Source organism: Myotis lucifugus, unplaced genomic scaffold, assembly GCF_000147115.1.
Source record: "Myotis lucifugus unplaced genomic scaffold, Myoluc2.0 scaffold_112, whole genome shotgun sequence".
Taxonomy (NCBI): Eukaryota; Metazoa; Chordata; class Mammalia; order Chiroptera; family Vespertilionidae; genus Myotis; species Myotis lucifugus.
The window spans coordinates 1,209,548-1,231,061 of record NW_005871160.1 but is presented as its reverse complement, the minus strand read 5'-3'; the positions used below and the strand labels follow the sequence as shown (position 1 = coordinate 1,231,061).

The 21,514-nt window shown below is 43.3% G+C and overlaps 1 protein-coding gene across 2 annotated transcripts in view; it reads right to left on the bottom strand.

Annotated features, from left to right (window-relative positions):
• SEL1L3 (SEL1L family member 3) overlaps positions 1-21,514 on the bottom strand; it is a 90,870-nt gene that overhangs the window by 9,861 nt on the left and 59,495 nt on the right. For both annotated transcript variants that reach the window (XM_014459654.2, XM_023757742.1), the window contains exons 15-22: positions 19,774-19,901; positions 15,337-15,420; positions 7,832-7,922; positions 7,617-7,701; positions 6,510-6,619; positions 3,156-3,283; positions 2,434-2,536; positions 2,280-2,352 (exon numbers count right to left, since the gene is read on the bottom strand). In XM_014459654.2, coding sequence (XP_014315140.1) covers positions 2,280-2,352; positions 2,434-2,536; positions 3,156-3,283; positions 6,510-6,619; positions 7,617-7,701; positions 7,832-7,922; positions 15,337-15,420; positions 19,774-19,901 — 802 coding nt within the window. The remainder of the gene's footprint in view (positions 1-2,279; positions 2,353-2,433; positions 2,537-3,155; positions 3,284-6,509; positions 6,620-7,616; positions 7,702-7,831; positions 7,923-15,336; positions 15,421-19,773; positions 19,902-21,514) is intronic.

Sequence of the window (21,514 nt, the reverse complement as noted above, 5' to 3'; positions counted from 1 at the left end):
GGAGAGAGAGAAAGAGAAAGAGAAAGAGAGAGAGAGAGAGAGAGAGAGAGAGCGCGAGTGATTGGTTGCCTCCTGCATACACCCTGACTGGGGCCTGGGATCGAACCTGCAACCCAGGTATGTGTTCTTGACTGGGAATTGAACCCATGACCCTTTGGTGCATGGGCCTACGCTCTAACTACCGAGTAACACCAGTCAGGGCTAGAATTAAAATTTTTTAAAGATTCCATGCAGACTTCTCTAAGGCTGGTCAACAGGGAGGGAGGGGATGTTAAGGAAGAAGCAAATAAAAAGAGTTTGAAAAAAATGAAGAAAATGTGTGAAGGAGTAAAGGATACACAGGAAGGGAAAATCCACAAAAGGGCAGGACGGACAGGGAGATGAGAATGTGGAGGGACTGACAATGAAGACTTCTGATCCAAGCAATTCCACCAGCCCATGAATTTTCATGGCTACCAGCTGGCATAAAATCATAAAGACAATTTTTAGCTCCTACAACGGAATTGCATTTGTAATAATCATAACAATATTTCTACAGAGTAAAAATGACAAAGATAATTTGAAATGGAAAACAGTGACAAGATGCAAAATAAATGACAACAAATTTGGGGACGGGACAGAATTTGCATGGGGAAAATTTATAAGCCGGAACACCACAAGGCATCAAAGCTGGGAGGGCTCTTGCTGGTTCTCTGTTAACCTCCTCAGGTAAGTCAGCGGGAAATGATTCCGTATTTTACAAGAAGTCTTTTGTAACAGTGACTTTTGTCTCCCCATCGAGTCGGAGGTGAAATGTGCTCTTTTTGCTTTTCATTATCTGTGACATAAATAATGGCTACACAAAGGCTCAAATGCCATGTCCAGTCCTACCGTGTCCATTTGTAAATGTTCCCGTTAGTCTTCATGAGCGATTATGTCCTTTGAAACCATCCGAGATGGTGGGAAACTATAATCCTCCACGAGGGACGTTAGCAAATTTGAGCACCTACTAAGTGTGAGACCACAGATGACAGACCTTCCTCCAGCTCGGTTTATGATCCAACAGGGGAGATAAACGTAATAGCTAATATTTACTGAGAGGGTTTTATAAGCCAGATAAGTATAACAGCTAAGATTTAACTGCAGTTGTCTTTTGGTAAGTGTGTCATGTATATATATTTTTTCACTGAACCTTTTAACATCCCTGGGACGTAGCTGCTATTATAACCTCATTTTATTGACAAGGCATTGGAGGATCAAGAAGGTGAAATAACTCGCCGTAAGTCACATGGCTAATAAGTAGCCAAGCCTGGACTCTAAGCTCACAGAGAAAGACAGAGGTGTCTATGTCCTTAACTACTGCCCTACACTAGCACAGAAAAATAATAGCAACTTGTGGAAACCACACAAAAATAAATGTTCACTTTACATTCCTCTTCAGACCCTCCCTCCAAATCCACGTGGCTGGGATTATTTTTAAAAAATAATATATTTTTATTGATTTCATAGAAGAAGGGGAGAGAGAGAGATTATCTGCATGCCCCCACCTGGATCGAGCTCACAACCCAGGCATCCACCTGGAGATCGAGCTCACAACCCAGGCATCTGCTGGGCAGTGGCTGGGTATTTTTATTCATCACGGATGCTTGTTTGTCATCCTATCTGACTCGCTCTCCTTGGGCTGGGATAAACAGGCTAAGTGTTTATGCTGGAGGGGCCTCCGGCCTGGGTTTTAAGGCACACAGAGGTAGAATTTTGCTTACAGATATTTTCAATGGGGGAAGACATTTCAGTTCAATTTCTTAAGCTTCTTATTAAAAGAATTCTGCTTACTTTGAAAAACATAATAGTAATGGGGGTCTTCCATCTGCCAGACATTCTACTACACCCCCTGGAGGACCCCCAACCCCTGAATGACCATCCTAACAAAAGGAAATAGCATGGCCAAGGGCAGGAGGAGGGAGAGGATGACTTTTCTAGTAAGGAAAAGAACTGCTATCTATATATATAAAAGCCAAGCGACCGGAATGCCGGAATGACCAGAATGACCGGAACAACAAGTCGCTATGATGCGCACTATGGCCAACCAACCGGCCTGATTGGGGTGCGGCCCCTCCCCCTGCTGGCCCCAGCTGGATTGGGGGTGGGGCCAGCCAGCCAACATCCTGCGGCCTCTCCCCCCGCCTGCCTAACCCGATTGGCCCCCATCAGGGCGGCGCGGCCAGACCCTACCCATGCACAAATTCGTACACCGGGCCTCTAGTGTTTTTATATTGCCCTGGCCTTTGAGAAAGCCTTACCTGAGACAGACTGGAAATACTGCAGGGTCCAGGCGATCAACACAGACAGCAGGAAGGTTCCCAGGAAATAGATCTACAAACACCAGAAATAGGCATCAGATGACTGACAGGGGCAGGGACCATGAGGGCAGGGCCAGCGGGAGAGGGTACCTACCAGGGCAGAGTGCAGGACAGCACCCCAGATGAGCCGGAAGTGAAGGTAGAGCCAGGCCAGGGAGCAGGGGCTCAGGGACTCCTCACTACTGTGGCTCCAGCACCTGCAGACACAAAGCAGAGGGCACCTTGAAGTGTCAGCCAAACTTTGGTGGCATTACTCACGACGGGTATTTTCAGACCCTCAAACCCACCTCCTTCTGCTTGGGGACAAGCAGGAACACTTGAGGTGAGAGGCAAAGGAAGAAAGGCAGTTCTGAGGGGTTGAGCCTGCCCTAAAATTCTAGGGTCCTGCCAGAAATCTCAGGAGAAGGTCACTTCTGTCCGTAATAAAAAAGCCAATAGGCCAAGGAGGTCCCTGAAAACAGGGGGGGCTGCCGGGACAACACTTCTGTCCAAGGGTCTCTCTGCATCCAGACACCAGAATGCCGCCCTGTCGTGCAGAAATGGTCTAATTGGACACGTTATTTTTTCCACTCTCGTGGAAAACCTTGGTCAGCACCTTAACTTCAGATCACGCTCATTCTGTATCTCAAGCCTCAGAAACTAGAAGACGGAAGTACGTTTGGGTCCAGCTGAAGGTTCTCAAATCAAAACAAATCCTGAGCCCTTTCAGAGCAAGAAACGCTACAAAGTAAGAGTCAGGCGAACGTGAACCAAGAAGCCAACAGCATCCACTGGGTCCCTCCAGATTCCACAGAATTAAAGAGGCTCTGAACTCACCTTTCGTATAGTTCCTGGAGGATGGAGATGTTATTTGCATGGAGAGTTGGGTCAATTTCCAAGAAATCCAAAATGTGATGTGGAATTATAGCACCTTCCTCAATGAGCAGGGCCAGGTTAAAAAATCCCTGAAAACAGGCCACAAACCAACCTCATCAGCTTCTCATAATAAAACGCAGACACACACCCTTCACCGGAATGTAAACTTTTACAACCTCTAGATTTTTTCCCCCAGTCCCCAGAGCCAGATGGCTTTGTCATCTTCATTGATGAATGGTTTCCCTAAATACATGCATCTGAGAAATTTATTTGCAGGAGAACCAGGAGGCTTTCAGAGGATGCTGGGTCCCATCTGCTCAGAAGCCAGCCAACCGGGGACCTGCCCTTTCCTGCTCATTCTCTCAAAACGGTGCTCACGGGAAAACGCACTCTTGTGTCACCAGCAGAACCAGAACGCTGAGGCGAAAGCCATGTCCCTCACTTACAACTATGCCCAGGGTCCCCATCGGCATGTCAGAGACCTAACAAAACGTTGTGGCTGGGAATACTACTGATGACTGACAGTCTCATGTAGGGAGGCGCTCCGATGACAGAATAACGGACGGTGTTTATTTCAGCTTCCCTGGCTTTCCCAGTGTGGAAAACCTCCTCTCATGATTCCTCTTGGCACAGGCCTCCACTGTGGTACATTTCCCCACGCCTTCCTTATTATGCACCTTGTTCTTGACCCTCAGAGGCAGGATCTGCCTCATTGGCTGTGCAGGTCCAAGGAAATAACAGAGTTAAGAACCTGATGGTAGAGGTCCTTCATCAAGGATGGGAGCTGTTATACTACCTGGAGGCGACACACTGTCCATCATGAGCCGGGCATGCAGCCAGACCAAGAAATAAACAAAAGACAGCCTTACTTAGCATTAGGGCTTTACAAACTTCACCGCCTTGTTGCCCTTCAAAGAATTCGTGGTCATGTTTTAATGACATAGTCTCCTTTTGGCCTTTCCTTTCAGTTGCCACTGACAACAATCTCAATGAAAATCATCATCCGCCTGGGTGTATAACCAGGACTCCCACAAGCATCCTATGCAACAACCATGATAAAAATACCAGCAGCTAGCATTTTCTGAGTGCTTGCTCTATGCGAGGCATTGTTCTGTTTTATATCTATTCACTTAATCTCATAGCAACAAATTGAGACAGGTACTATTATCCTCCTATTATCCTCCTCATGTCATAGATGAAGAAACTGAGGCACAGAGAGGTTAAGGAATTTGCCCAAGGTCACACAGCTAGAAAGGGGCAGAACTGGGATTCAAACAGGAGCAGACAGGGTCCAGAGTCTCCAATCTTAAGCTCAACCATGTTGCCAAATAACCTCTAAATAGATGGAAATGTTAAGTATCTTGAAGATGCACACACACACCACACACAGAAAATACAATAGTTCTCTGCACTTTGAAAGGAAGGTGCTCTTAAAACAACGCATTAAAAGAAAAGAAAAAAATTACCTATAAAAATTTAAAGTCTCTGAAGAATGGAAACATAACAAGATTGGAATAAGTGGGAAAATAGGCTAGAGGAATATTTATATGCAATGTAATAACTTAAAATTCATTATCTATGAGGCAAATGTGTAAAAAAACTATAATTTAAATTTTAAAAGGTGTCAAAACTTCAATAAACAAGGCAAAGAACGAGCATAGAGAATTCACATAAAAATATGAAGAGTAAATTATCATACATAAGTATATATAAAAGTGCCCCTCCCCACTAATAACCAAATAAATGCAATTTAAAACAATAAAGAAGTATCAACTGGAAACTATTCAGTTAGCAAAATTAAGTCATGAAAACATCCAGTGCGGACAAGATTTCAGTTACCCTCCTACCCTTCACCACTGCTTGGTGATGTATTCATTGGAAAACCCTTTCAGAAAGTAAATTGGCAATAGACTATTATTAGGTAGCTGTAAAACCATTTAGATTGACTTAGCAATACTATCCCTCAAAGAAATTATTCTAATGAAAATAAAAGATCAAATTCCAAAGCACAACACCAGAAACCTGTTGCCTGAGAGGGCAACAACTATTCCAACTTCCATTGTGCAAATGACCCTGATTAGCAAATGTAGAAGGAATGAGAGAATAGACTCTTCATTAGCACACACAGTAATCATTGTTGCAAGATGTATGGAAGGATACTAAAATTAGTAAGTACCAATTTGAGGAGAACTAGGATATGTGCATAGTCGCAAACTCTCTCCCCAAGATATCTATACATTAGAAAGAGAAAAACATTAGCTTTACAGGGGAGAAACCCAGCAGAAACCACCTTAACCAAGTCACTCAGATCAACCTCACCAGCAATAAGACATCATGTACGCCTCGTAGGATACAGTGAGAAGGACACATCACTTCTGTGCTGTCTTTGCCCCAAATGTATAATCTGAATCTATTCATGAGAAAACAGAAGCCAGACCCAAATTGAGGGACATTCTACCAAATACTTGACTGATGAATATTCTTCATAAGTATCAAGGTCATGAAAAACAAAGGAAGAGTGAGGAACTGCTACAGATTTGAAGAACACTAAAGAAATACGACAACTAAATGCTAGGTGGCATACTGGAATGGAAAAAGGACATTCGTGCAAAAACTAGTGAGATGCAAAGAAAGTCTGAAGTGTACTTTATGGAGCAAAACCAAGATGGAGTTCTTGGTTTGATAACAGTGTTGTGGTCATGAAAGATACATCCATTAACGGAAGCTGGACGAAGGGCACACAGCAACTCCCTTGTCCTCTTTCTATACATCTAGAGTCTGTACATCTAAAAAATTCCAAAATAAGTTTAAAACAAGTCACTGAGAGCAAAGTCCTATTGCTGAATTGTTGGCCCAGCGACACAAGCAAACCACTTCCACCTGGACCACACTTCCAGTTTCTCGAGTTTCTACCTGGCGAGTTAGTTTGATGGAATCTGGTAGACAGACTCCCGGCTTTGGAGTCAGAAGACCTGGGTTGAAGCTCTGGCTGCCTCACTGACTACCTGACGGCTTGGCCTTCAGCAATATACCCCCTTGTCAGAGCCTTGGTGTCCTCTACTATAGAAAGGGTCTGATAATCCCCACCCCACGAGGTGGCTGTGAGGATGGTGTGGGAAACACAGCAGACGCTCAGTAAAGGTTCGCCACACGGTTAGTGTCCTCACAGGGCCTTTGGGAGCGACTTGTTAAAATGGTGGGAAATGACTTTGCCACCTGTGAAGCTTCTATAGACAGAGGGCTGGTGAGAACGCTAGGCTCTGCGACCTCACGAATGGGCACCACCAAGAACTCATTTCTGTTGCTGCTGTTTACCTGCGAGTCCCCATCCAGTGCCGCTTGGGCATACATCTGCACCGACAGCTCCAGGTCTTGTGACTGGTTTTGGTGGCCATAGTAGTAAAGGTCTCCCATTTTCAAATAGGCTGCGGGGCGAAAAGCACCGATGCGTTGGTCGAGGGGTTTTATTTCAGACGGACATCTTAAATGATCGGCCCATTCCCACGATGGAGAGTTTTTCCTATCGGATTCCTACCACAGAACATGTTCAGGGTGCGTGTGTGTTTTTTTCATGTGTCAGTAGAAAAGACACACACACCGCTTTTCTGCTGAGCACCCACATTTCCAGACACATTTTCCTGCTTTGCTTGGTAGCCCTCCCGAATAGATCTATTTGTGAGAATCACAGCCCAATCAGCCAAGGACTGGGGGGGTGGGGGGAGCACTTTATTTCCCCTCTGAAATTTTGCTGGCTGGGTTTGATGACTAAAGGGTATTTCTTTATTCAAGCTGTATGCTTTATTTTTCCTCCAAGGAAAAAGTTTTGTTTAAGAATGCATGTCTCACTCAGGAAAATAGAATCGACGTCAGGTCATTCAAAAGAGGGATTTCAACACTGGGAAGGGCTGCTCACCCGGGTGTTGAGAGAGCTGAAAAGGCAAATGGCAACCCAAACACCAGCAATGCAGGCAGCTCCTACCATCCCTGTGCTAAGGGTCTGCTGGGACCATGGGAATGCAGCCACTGCCAGAGAACAGCCAAAGTGGAGAGAGGAGAGAAATACTTGGGCTCCGCCACAGCCTCCCATTGGCTGACACTAGTCAGAAGCCCCACAGCAAAGGAGTCTGGGAACTGCAGTTCCTGGGGGTAGCCCCCTACCATACAGAGCAGAAGAAGGCAGGGAACCCATCACTGGCTCAGACCCTGTCCATAAGAGCTTTCTCTTTTGGACAGTGGGCCGGGAGACATACGTTGCATGAGGCTGAGAGCAGATTTCAGTCATGATCTTAATAGCAGAGACTTTGCACTCTCTCCTAATTGTTTAGAAATAACACACTGCACACAAAGCCCTTAGATGTTTCCTGTTACTAAGGTTTAAAAGCCTCCACGGCTTCAATTTAGTACCCGTTTTTCTATACATACCAAATGAAGGAGCATCGATTTGAAAAACAGAGAAATTATAGTATCTCCAAACACAATTAACACCCAAATATCTCTTGGCCAGGTCCTAAGGGAGTGAAGGGGGAGAAAAAGTTAATTCATTAATATTTTGGCCGAGTGACTAATTTTGCCTCCCTAAAACCCCCATCCATCATCCTTAACCTTAGAGCTTCTACTCAGAGAATACATTTACTCACCGGCCTCTCCTCACAGATGTGTGCTAAATTTGTCTGTGACACTTCAATACCAGTTTCTGCTGCTAAAACATAATACAGCAAAGCTTCGTGCCTAAAAATAGACGATTAATAATAAATTTCATATAGTGGCTCTTACTAATATTCACAGAGAGCTCGATATTCAAACATAAGGGCACAAAATAAGCAGTTTTCTTTTTAAAGCACAAAACCATGAGTTTGTTGGTTTTTTTAAAAAAAATAAATACTCTTGTCAAAAATACTGCATGCACTGATTTATTTTCTGTCTTAAAGGCTGAACTGGCAGATAAGGTTGGGAGCTAGTTAATGCAACAGCTACCTCTACTGGCCGAATGGCATGTCGAACAGCCTCAGGTCCCTGAATCCTTCCTTGCTTCGAGGAGAGAGTGGTATTAAAACAAAGTCCTGTGAGTCCTCTGTTTTGTGAAAGGCTTTATGGGGCTTAGGATTCTGAACAAGCTTAATTAAAGCTGGGCTTTTGTGGAGCGTTAGACGTCTGGCAAAGGAGATGCAGCTTACAAGAGTGTTGATAGCAATGGCCAGAAACACATATAAATAAATGACAGTTCGACACCACTTGGAACTGAATAATTGTAAAACAATGAGACCACTCCTTGTCTGTTGAAAGGTTGCCATACGATTCGTAATACCAGTTAAGGGCAGGGGGTCGGGGAAACGGACATATTCCCACAACCACTGCTAGTGGGAGGGCCAATCAATGTGCTGATTGTGGGAAGCCCTAAGAATGCACAGGCCACTTGCCCAACAGTTCTCCCTGTGGGGGTTCATTCTAAAAAAACAAATCAGAGACATGCAAAGATTCTGGGGCAAGAGAGTTTATGGCAGAGCTTTTGCTATGTTAGAAAATTGTAAAAAATTGGTAAGAACTTAAATATCTGAAAATCAGTGACTATTTAAATTAACCCACGGCCTGGCCAGCATGGCTCAGTGGTTGAGCATTGACCTATGAACCAGGAGGTCATGGTCTGATTCCAGGTCAGGGCACATGTGCAGATTTCGGGCTCAATCCCCGGTATGGGCTGTGCAGGAGGCAGTCCATCAGTGATTCTCTCTCATCATTAATGTTTCTATCTCTCTCTCCTTCTCCCTTCCTCTCTGAAATCAATAAAAATATATTTTTAAAAAATTAACCCTTGGTACAGCCACTTTCGGATGAGGCCATGAAAAATGATGTGGAAGAATACATATCCAAAAATGTGGAAAGATGTCTATGCAAAATTATCTGTTCAGTGAAAAAAAGAGGCAGGATAAAAACCAATGCAATTCCAGTTTTGGAATAAAACCGAATACACACACGCATACACACACACACACACACACACACACACACACACGCAGATACATATATGCCGAGAAAACTAAACCATAAAAATTATCTACCAAAAGCTAACAGTGCTTATCTCTAGGTGGTGAGAATGCAAGTCATTTCTATTCTTTACTTTTGACTGATCTGATTTCCTCCATTTTCTTAGTGTCACCCAGTTTATGAATAAAAATTTATTTTAACCATAAAAGTTATTTCAAAATCGTCTTTTTCATGTTAAGTAGCTGACACGGAGAACTCTCCCTCGACTGTCACTCCCCCTGGAAGTGGGTTAAGGAAGGACAGGGGGCGGTTGGGTTAGGGGGACTAAGGAGGCAGATTCTGAGATCACCTTCTCTACATCGTTAGAGCAGCTCTGGCAGACCATCCCTCGGGGACAGAGAGAGGTGACTGGGAGTCAAGTTAGCACAGCAGATCTTCAATCAGACATGCTGTAGGTCATGGCCACGTGGCTGCTGAGTGAGCTGATTCTCCATCTCCAAGACACCCAAGGCAGCCGACCAATTAGCCATGACTCATTCTAAAGAGACACGAAGCTGGCTAAGCGGTGTCCCCTGCATAGGCAGGTCAGCTAACAAGCCCACGACTGGAGCCGAAACAACACCTCGAAAAATGCACAGGTGTTTTCTTTTTATTTCTTATTGATTTCAGAGAGGAAGGGAGAGGGAGAGAGATAGAGACATCAATGAAGATGAGAGAATCATTGATCAGATGCCTCCTGCACGCCCCCTACTGGGGACTGAGCCCAAAACCCGGGAATGTGTCCTGCACCGGAATCGAACCCGGGACCCTTCAGTCCCCAGGCTGACGCTTTATCCACTGAGCCAAACCAGCTTGGGCTGCACAGGCGTTTTCTTACACGGATTACAAAAATCATGTTTGGTGACCAGAATCCTCAAGTCAGACCCAGCATCAAGTCCCCGTCATTCTGCAGTAAGGTCCTGTTCCAGAGGTCTGACAACCTCAAGTGTCTCCTGAGACACTCGGGCTTGCACCCATGCCTCGGTTTCCCCAGGGATGAGCGAGGGAACGAGATGGTGTACCCTTGCCAGCCCACACGCTAATACTGAGCCAGCTCCCTCTGCTGCTGTGGCCGCATGGAATGTGACTCATGTTATTAACCTGTAACAAAATGAGTTTTTCTTAGACAGCAGTCGGGTATAGACTATTAGAATCTGCAGTGAGGGTGGGGGGCACGAGGCCAACACGCCCGTAAGACAGAGTCACCATGATAAACTTTACAAAGACAGTCTCTCGTGTGGTGGTGGAGGGATGGGAGAAACAAGTTTTATAGAGAGACGTTCACTGTCCAATTATTGTATAAGCTGGGAGGAAATTTCATAGAACCCTCGTGCATTTCCTTTGAAGAAGCGCTGTGATCCATCAAAAAGAGGCGTCAGGAAACAGTGAGGTCAATAGAAGTGCTGGGCAGAAATCCACCTCTGTCTTCCATCTTGCAGAAGCAATCAGCAGAGGCCGGCGCACCCTGACTCCACCGCCATCTATTCTCATATACTGAGGAGTGAGCTGTAGGTGAGGGTTAGCACATGGGAGACCATATTTCCTCAGCTTACTCAGACTTCCGAGACACACCACCTCTGCAGAAACCCTGTCCACATTCACTCTCCCTCCCTGCATTGGGCTCTTGCTTGTGTTTCAACAGAAACTGCCTGAAAGCATTGATTACAGATACTTCTATACTCATATTGTTGGAATAAGCATGCCCTCAGCATTTGCTATGTGCAGGAAGCCCCCAAACAAGCCACAAGACCGTACTGCCCTTCCGGAAATTTCCTTAAGGTTTAGGAAGCCAGCCAGAGCTTCGAGTTTGATTTCCAAGGCACTCAAGTGAAACTGTCTCCCAGACAGTCATTGTAAGGGGGAGGTGGGGTGGATGCAGAGAGGAGGACGTTTAGAGTAAAGAACGAGGCTGGGGCACATCTGCTACCCTCCCGCTTCAAAGCCAGCGTCTACATTTATAGAACTTTCCTAATGATGCTTCGTAACCACTCCTTGGGCTGCTGGCTGTGAACAGCGAATCGGACGACCTCTGAGCAGCTTCTCAAACAATTACATTATTTTCTCTGTGCTCCTTGCTAATGATGCCTGAAGCAGCTCCAACTGGAAGGATGAAAAACAATCCTGGGGTCTCAGTGGATTTCAGGGCCCCTGCTCTATTGCCGAAAGGTGAGTCTCTCTTTTAAAAAATAACATATTTTTATTGATTTCAGAGAGAAAGGGAGAGGGAGAGACAGATAGAAACATCAATGATGAGAGAGAATCATTGATCGGCTGCCTCCTGTACGCTCCCCACTGGGGATCGAGACCACAACCCGGGCATGTGCCCTTGACCAGAATCGAACCAGGGACCCTTCAGTCAGGCTTATACTCTATCCATTGAGCCGAACCAGCCAGGGCAACAGGTGAGTCTCTGGACTGGAACCTAGCATGCCTACTTGTCTTGCCTCAAGCCCACCATAATCGGGTTAAGTATTAGGGGTGTATTTAAGACAAAGGACAATAAGATACATAGACCACAGATAAAACACACGCAGAGGTAAGGCAGAGAGAAACGAAACATGACAGCCGGCCTCTCCTTTGCTGATTCCTCCTGGTGTCCAAAGACAGCCTCAGGCACGACAACATTATCTTCCGTATTATGCCTATACAGCAAAAAGCCCTTTTCTCCAACCCCCTCCTCTTTTAAGCTATCCCATAGAAATCTTGGAGCTACACAGAAAAGACAAGCTCGTCAAACCTACATGAGTAATCTGAAATAACTCCAGAATAAATTCACTCACGGGAAACGTAAGAAGGGGATGGACTCAGGACATTGATGGATGGTTTAGTTCTGTGATGGCAAAATAGATGGCACCAGAAAAGGCCATGCTGTGGGGAGGTCATGCTCTTATATTTCCTATTTAGCCTGCAGGGCAAGTTTGGGGACTCAGAGAGATGAAAGCACTCTTTGTCAAATAGATTTTGACAAAAATTTCCTACTGTCATGGGTAGTAGATGTTTCTTCCTGTAGCTATGAAAAGGCCTCAAATTCAGGTGGAGATTTATCTTTTGTAATATTTTAGTACCAGCATCAAGATTGGCAAGGATATTGACGATCAGCAGGAGAGTCTATTGATAAAATTATTTTAGAAAACAAATAGCTTTATTTTGTGACCCTACTCCTAAGTTTATATTCTAGAAAAACTCTTCCTATATGGGTCAGGAGATATATAAAACATGTTCATGGCCGCGTTGTTCTTAAAACAAAAAAAATGGAAACAACCCAAATACGTGTTAATAGGAGAATTGGTAAGTAAATTGTGGTATATGACAGCAGCGAAAAGGAACGACCTACAGGGACATGCATCCAAATATATGAATCTCAGAAACATAACGTTAAGTGACAAGGAGCAGTATAATAATATTCTAATGACAGAAAGCTCAGAATCAAGTCAAACTAAATCTATTGCTTAGGAATATACTCATGTTGTGCAAAAAAAAAAAAAAAAACTATAAAGAGAGCACGATCCAGGATGATGGTTCCTTCTGGGTACTGGGGCTGGGGGTGGGTTTAATCTGAGAGGGACATGCAATCAGGGAGCTTAAACAGTTCATTTCCTTAAGTAGGTGGGAGGTTTACAGGTGTTTGTTTTATTGTTGGAACTTACATATACATCACACATTATTTTGTATGTATCAACTCAGATCACAAAAGAAGAGAAAAACAACTCAACTGGCTCATGCCACTCCCCCAACTCAAATGATCAGCGCCTTTCACCAGAACTCTTTCTGGATCTTCCTTCGCTTCACCATTATTTACAGCTGTTTGGTGAAGCATCTCACAGCCCAGCTCTGTCACATCACGACCTTCTCTCCAAACCATCAACGCTCCCTGCTGCTCCACAGATTAAGTAGAAAGTACATAACCTTCCATTCAAACTTCCATAAAGTAGCACCTCTTTGGTCTTGTGGTATATCACTCCCTGTACAAATCTTACCCTCAGGGCAAACTGGGTGGCTTAAAATTTCCTAAAGACTCCCAGAATTTTCCTTTCTCTTTGCTTTTGTTCCTGTGATTCCCTTCACAAGAAATGCTGTTCCCTGCAGGGCTCAGTGGACATGCGACCATCCCTCAAGGCCTCCATTATAAAGGTTGGCCTAAGTCCCCCAAACCAGATAGCATCTCTTCCTGCTCAGAATCCCCAATGTTCTTCAGATACTGTTCATGGCGCTTAAGTTATGTTTGTTCTACTTGCCTTAGTTCATTCACTCAATAGTGTCTGAGCACTTCACACGTGCCACTAGGTGCTGGGCACTGGGATACAAGTCAGAGGGCAATCAAAGTAAAGGGCAATCATGATCCACGGAAGGACCCAAGCGAGTAAGAGGTTGGTAAGACTCTGGGGCACGTGCAAAGGCCCAGACGTCAGACAGAACAACGGCCATGCGAGAAACTGCAGGTAGTTCAGCATGAGGAAGGGTTGAGGCAGCAAACTACCCCAAGCCCTTCTTGGTGACATCCTTGAAACTCATGGCAAGGTGCCCTGCATGCGAGTGGACTCAGTCAAGTCTGATGAACTGAATGCAATCACACAAATAGTGTAGAGCACACTTAATTCCCGCATCCCCTCCACCAGGAAAAACAAACAAGTCAATCTCTGTGGCTGAATAGTCTAAGAAAGACAGCAGGCCACACAAATCTTAATTCTTCTTGACTTTCACTGCAAATTTTTAAATGTTAAAGGGATGCTAAATTCAAAAATAGGCAAAAAAAACCCCTAGCTACTGACCTATCCTTTCTTTATGGGAAAGGTGGTAGACATTTTGGCGTGTGTGTGTGTGTGTGTGTGTGTGTGTGTGTGTGTGTGTGTGTTGTGGGGGACAGATGTGCTCTTCCTTTGGGAATGCCCCACATATAAACACTTTGATATTTCAGTGCTTAGTTCCCCCTAAGAAGCTTGTGAGGAGCAAGGGTGGGAAGTTTAGAGGGTGATTGTAGAGAATGAGCTAAAGTCAAATTTGGGAGTTTTGCAAGATGAAATCTGTAAGACATATCAATTAGAAAATAATAACTTCATAAAAACTTCTTTCCTACTGTGCAAAGTGAGGCCACATATAATAAACTTTCACGGGAGTTCATAATAAACATTGCTATTTGGTGCTTTTTTCCATTGGGTTCATTTCCCCTGCATTATCTAATTTAAGATTCTCCATTACCGAGATGCTATCTTTTGATTACGTGGGCACCCATGGACCAAAGGAGAAAATAGTGTTCTTTTGGACTCATATTTAAATTTTTAATTAAGGTTCGGATCAGAGAATGATCGATGGTAAGTCTGGTCTAATGTCTCTGAGGCAGTGTTCCGAAGGGATATGTGCTGATTTGCATAGCCTTTTCAGTTATTACTGAAATACCCAGATCATTTAGGCAATAAACCAGCCAAGAAAATGTAGCCCGAGGGAAAAGTAAGACGGAGCGCTAGAAATGACAGAGGGAAAAAGATGAAGTCAGGTAGCATTTGGAGAAGTGTGCCCTTCTTTATGAAATCAAGTAACAGCAAATGGGGGGAATTCACAGTCCTCCTGTGCGGTGTCATGGGGGTTCTTCATCTGCTACCTCTAATGTCACAGCCAAAAGGGGAGCCTATTTGGCTGTGACATTAGAGGTCTTGTGAGTGACTTCCTGCAACCCCAAGCTCCTGGCCACGGAAGATGCACTACAAGCTATGGAAGGATGTAGCCTGAGCCCCAATTCTCAGCTTCCCACAAACAAGGTGGGAATCCCAGACCTCCTGTGACCTGCCAGCGAGAAGCAGAGGGTCAGCCAAGATGCCCCGCGCTGTGTTTAGATTCTAAAACCAAGAGAAACAAGCTCGAGGGGAAGAAGTCAACACATTCATGTGTCTTTCAACTTGATGAATGTGCATGCTCCCCCTAGAGAACTAATTTTTGTGTATAATTAAACATGGAAATGCTATGTTTTCCAATCAACAGCCAATCAGTCTGTGATACTCCGAATAGGATTACTGAGAGGCCGTGATTTCCCTGCAAATTGCTTTTTTTGGTTGCATTTTAAGCTCCATCTCATAGATTGAAAGGTAAGGGCCGAGGAAGTTCACGGTCACGTGGGTCCCAAGCTTACCAGGAGCCCTCCAGGTAGGCGTTGAGGCCTTTCCGAATGACGTGGCCCAGGTAGCCGTTTTTCTCAGCGATGTGCTTTGCCCACCTGAAAAGGAAAGGGAAGAGAAAAATATCCAAACTGTGGCAAATTAAATAATTGCTTCTTTCTTCGTATGATCACAATAAATCCCACTTGGGGAATATTTTGCTTTTTAGAATTTTTACAGAGCAACAAACCAGAACTGAATGTTAAGAAGGTAAAGAGAGAAACATTTTTGAGAGCTTTGCAACCAGGGCCCTTTCTTAGCAATGCTGAGGCATTGTGGTTTATGGAAATAAAGACAGGAAAGGTTCCTAATGAACAATATCCACCACTATAGGGAAAGAGAATCTTTGTTTTGGCATCTGTATGGTAATTAATCAATAATACTTTTCTTCTCCTACCTTTATTTTAGAATGGGGATTTATAACACTGTTTGGGTATTTTAAAATTTTTATTTATTTTCATTTAAAAAATATTTTTATTGATTTCAGAGAGGAAGGGAGAGAGAGAGAAACATCAATGATGAGAATCACTAATTGGCTGCCTCCTGCACGCCACCTACCCCAAGGCATAGATATTGGGGATTGAGCCCAATATCTGGGCATGTACCCTGACCAGAATTGAACCATGACCCCTTGGTTCATAGGTCGTCACTCAACCTCTGAGCCACACCAGCAGAGCTAATTTTATTTTTAAATTACAGTTGACATTCAATATTTTGTCATAGTTTCAGGTGTACAGCATAAGGGTTAGACAATCATAAACTTTACAAAGTAGTCCCCTGATAATTTCAAGTACCTACCTAGCATTGCACATAATTATTACAACATTATTGATTATATTCCCTATGCTGTACTTTACATCCCCATAGCTACCAATTTGTACTTCTTAATATCCCTTCACCTTCAAAAAGATCATCTTTACCGAAAGTTCTAGACTTCATTAAAACATTTTTACTGATTTATTATAAGGTTTCCCTATTTTGTTTCTGCTCCCTAATTTATCCTCAAGGGGGTTTATCATTAATGAACTAGCATATTGCAATCTTTAGATTTACAACCACTAAAAGAATATTCAAAGAATACATAACTAACAAGTTAATGAAATGGGGATATGGAATGCTTTTTAAAAAATATTTGACTTAGCCCTACCCGGTTTGGCTCAGTAGATAGAACGTTGGCCCAAGGACCAAAGGGTCCCGGGTTCAATTCCGGTCAAGGGCATGTACCTTGGTTGCAGGTTCCCTGGCCCTGATCGGGGTGCATGCAGAAGGCAACCAATAGATGTGTCTCTCTCACATCAATGTTTCTTTCTGTCTCTCCCCACACCTCCCCCTTCTACTCTCTCTAAAAAATCAATGGAAAGATATCCTCAGGTGAGGATTAACCTAAATAATTAATAAATTAATTGATTGATTGACATAAAGGAAGGGCAAGAAAAGAGAAAAAAAGCACAAAGACAGATGTAACAATAAGGAATAGATGGTAAACTGGCAGAGTTAAAATCAAATATATCCCAATTAAATGTAAATGATCTAAATACACCAATTGAATACTAAAATTGTCAAACTGACTAAAAAATACACAAAAAAACAATTACATGCCACTTTCAAGAGACATAGATAAAATAAGAACAAAGAAAGACTGAAAGTAAAGGGGTAGAAAAAAATAGAACATGCAAATTCTAAAAACAAAAAAAAAAAGCACATATAACTATATTAACATAAAAAAAGTAGACTTTACAGAAAAGGACCACCAACAGAGATAAAGAGGACACTGTAAAACGATAAAAGGGTCAACAAGAAAGGAAAAACAATTCTCATTCTATTTGACCCAATAATATTATTCAAAATATCTAGTGCAAAACTGACAAAACTAAAAGGATTAGACAAGTGTACACTCATAGTGGTAGATTTTAACACAGTTCTTTCAGTAATTGTTGTAACAAGCAGAAAAACACACACATCAGGAATCATATAGAAGAATGGGCCAACCTGATAATATATGTAGAACATTGTACCCGACAAGTTCAGAAAACACACTCTTTTCAAGAGATGATAAACATACATCAAAATTGACCATATGCTGGTCATAAAGCAAGCCCCAACACTTTTCAAAGGATTGAAGTCATTCAGAATATACTCTCTAATCACAATGTGATTAAGCTAGAAATCAATAATAAAAGGATAAAAAAAGTCTGTGAAATATATAAATGCTCACAATAAGTATCCTAACCAAAAAACAATAACAGCCCTGGCTGGTTTGGCTCAGTGGATAGAGCGCTGCCCTGCGGACTCAAGGGTCCCGGGTTCGATTCTGGTCAAGGGCACATGCCCAGGTTGCGGGCTCTGTCCCCAGTAGGGGGCATGCAGGAGGCAGCCAATCAATGATTCTCTCTCATCATTGATGTTTCTATCTCTCTCTTCCTTTCCCTTCCTCTCTGAAATCAATAAAAATATATTTAAAAAAAGAAATCATTTAAATTTAAAAACAAAACAAAACAAACAATAACAAAAGCCTCAAGTCTGTCTCAGGTGAGTGTCATCACTGAGTTCAGGTAGATTTGCTCTCAAATGCCTTAAGACACCCCCCTGGAGAGCCGGACTATAGAGTGAGGGTGATCTACAGCAGAGGTCTGCACACTTTTTCTACAAAGGGTAAGACAGTAAATATTTTAAGCTTTGTGGGCCACCTATGGTCTCTGCTGCATATTTTTCCATGTCTGTTTTACAACCCTTTAAAAATGTAGGAAGCGCTCTTAGCTCTTTGGCAGGCCACATGTTATGTGTGGGCCATAGTTTGCCAGCCCCTGTAAAACATGATCAGATATGCATGACATCAAAAATGGGTCTCCTGTTCCCTGTTCTTCAGGAAGCTTCTGTAGGATGTGTACTACCAAAATGCAAGCGTTAACCAAGAAAGAGGAAGAAATAGGGTCCAACAAAGAGGACCAGAAAGCCAGAGATGAAGGAAAAGGGATCCCCCAAAAGGATGACAAAGTCAATTTCGGGAGGGCAGCTGTGGCCTGAACAAAGACTCCAGGAGAGACATCACCAAGATTAAATTACTACCTGGTGGGTGTGGCCAGACTAAGAGATTTAGACAACTGTAGATGAATTGGGAGATCAAGTGTACATGGAAAATGACAAGTACACAGAAAGCCAAGCAGCTAAAGAACAATAACATATAATTATTCCTCCATAGAAAACACAAAGCTGTGCAAGAAAGAAAAGGTAGTCATAGAATACTACATGGCTCAGCTGTGAATAGCATTTACAGTCATAATAATGTAAACCCCGATACTAATCTAACCAAAATTATGACATACTTATTGGGAAGATGGGAGAGAAATAAAAAGTGGGAATGTGTGGGGTAGCGAGGTGGCAGAGTGAGAGAGGACTGTATCTTCATCTTTCACAGTGAGACATCATTAAACAATGTCTATAATGAAGATGACAAGAAATAGTGGGATATGCATGTTATTTAGCAGTAGAGGCAAAAAAATATGGTTAAAAATGTGAAAATGAAAAGTGATTTATTTTTGGGAGCAGGACAAAGTCTGGTGTGGTATAGGCAGAGATTTCCTGTGTTGTTGTTTTTCTTATCAAATTATTTTCTATTTTTTATTAAATTCTTTTTATTTTTGTCTTGTCAAATTATTTGGAACTTTAAACTATGTGAACTCTATCAGTTTTTAAACCGATAAAAATTAAATTGTTTTTCCTTTTTTATTATTAGGAAGTCTTATTTTTTCCTTCTACTCTGCCATCTTGACTGGAACCCAATATAAAAATAAAAATTTTAAAATGCAAAAAAAAAAAAAAGAGGACCTCTTCTCCCAGGCACAGTGAATATAGTACTGCAGTCCCCTCTATTTGCAGTTTCACTTTCCAAGGTTTCAGTTGCCTATGGCCAACTATGGTCCAAAAATATTAAATAAAAATTCCAAAAGTAACAACTCATAGTTTTGAATTGTGTGCCATTCTGAGTATCACGATGAAATCTCGAGCCATCCCACTCTGTCCTGCCCGGGATGTGACTCATCCCTTTGTGCAGCGTCTCCACACTGTAGACACTTCCCCACCTGACAGCCACTGAGTAGCTGTCCGGGTTATCAGATCGACTATTGCAGGATCACAGTGCTTGTGCTCAGGTCACCCTTATTTTCCTTAATAATGGCTCCAAAGCACAAGAGTCATGATGCTGGCAATTCAGATATGCCAAAGAGAAGCTGTAACGTGCTTCCTTTAAGTGAAAAGGTCTGTAAGTGTAGGAAAAAACACACAGTATCTACAGGGCTCGGTACTATCTGTAGTTTCAGGCATCCACCTGGGGGTTGTGGACATATCTCTGAAGGAGAAGGGGGGACTACTGTAGATGGCCTTCCCTTCACAGCCAACATCTGCTAGATTCTTACACAACAGCCTTCTCGGGGTCTCTAGGGAACGTCTCCAGGTTGCCTGTTATATAGTAGAGAGAACACCACAAGGTTCCTTCGATGTGTCCGCCTTGCGCAGCCTTATGGAAATATTCTCCAGCTAAAGTCTGTGAAGAGAGATGAGCAAACGTTAGTCTCCTTGGTGCAAAGTCTCCCTGGCTGGGCTGATTTCACCGGAGCCAAGGTATTATCACAGGCTTATCACTTCTGACATCTTTAAGGAAACCAAGTCAAGTAAGACAGCCAGGCACAGAAGCCAGTGATATTCTGTTGATGAGGCTGGCCAAGGAAGTAAGACGTAACTAGGAATGTCATTGTCACCTCATTTGATCCTCACATAACCCCTGCCAACAAGATAGAAGACTGTATCAGAAGTCACACCAGGCGAAAATTCAGGCATTTGCGTCCCTAACCTTGCTTAAGACCTTTCTTCAAACTCATGCACAAAAACTGCATTTCCAGGAGGAAAGTGAGAATTAGAAAATGACAATAAAAAAACCCACGCTCTCAGATGTGTGGGAGGATTCTTGCAATGCATAAAAATATACAGCCTCGCATGTAGTCAGAGAGAGGTAGAGGGAAAAAATAAAACACTTAGATATATGCTCCGCTAATTACTATTATTTTCCTGAGGCAGTGAGCTGACATTTTTAAGCATGGGCTTTGGAGTCAGACAGACTTGGGTTCAAATCCCAGTTCTGCTCCTTACTAGCGAGTGACCTTGGGCATATTAATCTCTCCACCTCAGAGATTTTATTCAACTAAAAAATGTGTTGCCAGGCCCGCATGGCTCAATGGTTGAGCGTCGACCTAGGAACCAGGAAGTCACGGTTCGATTTCCGATTCTAGCATATGCCCAGGTTGTAGGCTCCATCCCCAGTGTGGGGCATGCAGGAGGCAGCTGATCAATGATTCTCTCTCATCATTGATGTTTCTCTCTCTCCCTCTCCCTTCCTCTCTGAAATCAATAAAAATACACATATTTAAAAAAATGTGGTGTCTGACAGTACCTAGCATGAAAGGTTGTTGTGAGGATTAAATGAGAAAACAAATTCTCCAGAATTAGCATGGAGCTTCATGAAAAATCATCTGATTCCCCCACCCCCAGATCTGCTGCTGCCCATCCCATAAATGGCCCCTCCATTCTTTCCCAGCTCAATAAAGGCCATGTGCTCTAGGGTTGTCCTGACTCCTCTCCCTCTCACACCTCACATGCAATCATCAGTGAATCCCGTATCTTGACCTTCAAAATATATCCAGAATCCAGTCACATTGCAGCCCCTCTTGAGATATTGCCCATCCTTTCTCATTTGGATTCAACACTTAACCCCGTTCCCTCTCTTGTCTCCTGTAAGCTTAGTCTCTGCTAGGATCAAGCCTTTTAAAAACAGCACATCCTGCCCAAGTCAAAGCTGTCCCGTGTTTTCCCATCTTGCTCAGAGCAGCTGAGTCATCACAATGACCTGGGCATCTGCCTTCCAGACCTATCTCCCACCTCCCCATCTCCTCTGCCTTCTGCTTCTACAACTCTGGCCTCCCTGCTGTTCCTGGAACTTCTCAGAGCTTTTACCCTGGCTGTTCCCTCTTTCTGGAATGTTCTCCCAGATATCCACAAGATTCCTTTTGGAGCCTGTCCAATGTCACATTATTAGAGAAACCTTCTCTGATCTCCTCTATAAAATAACATCCCCCAATCTCCACCCTCCCTGTTCTCCTTCTC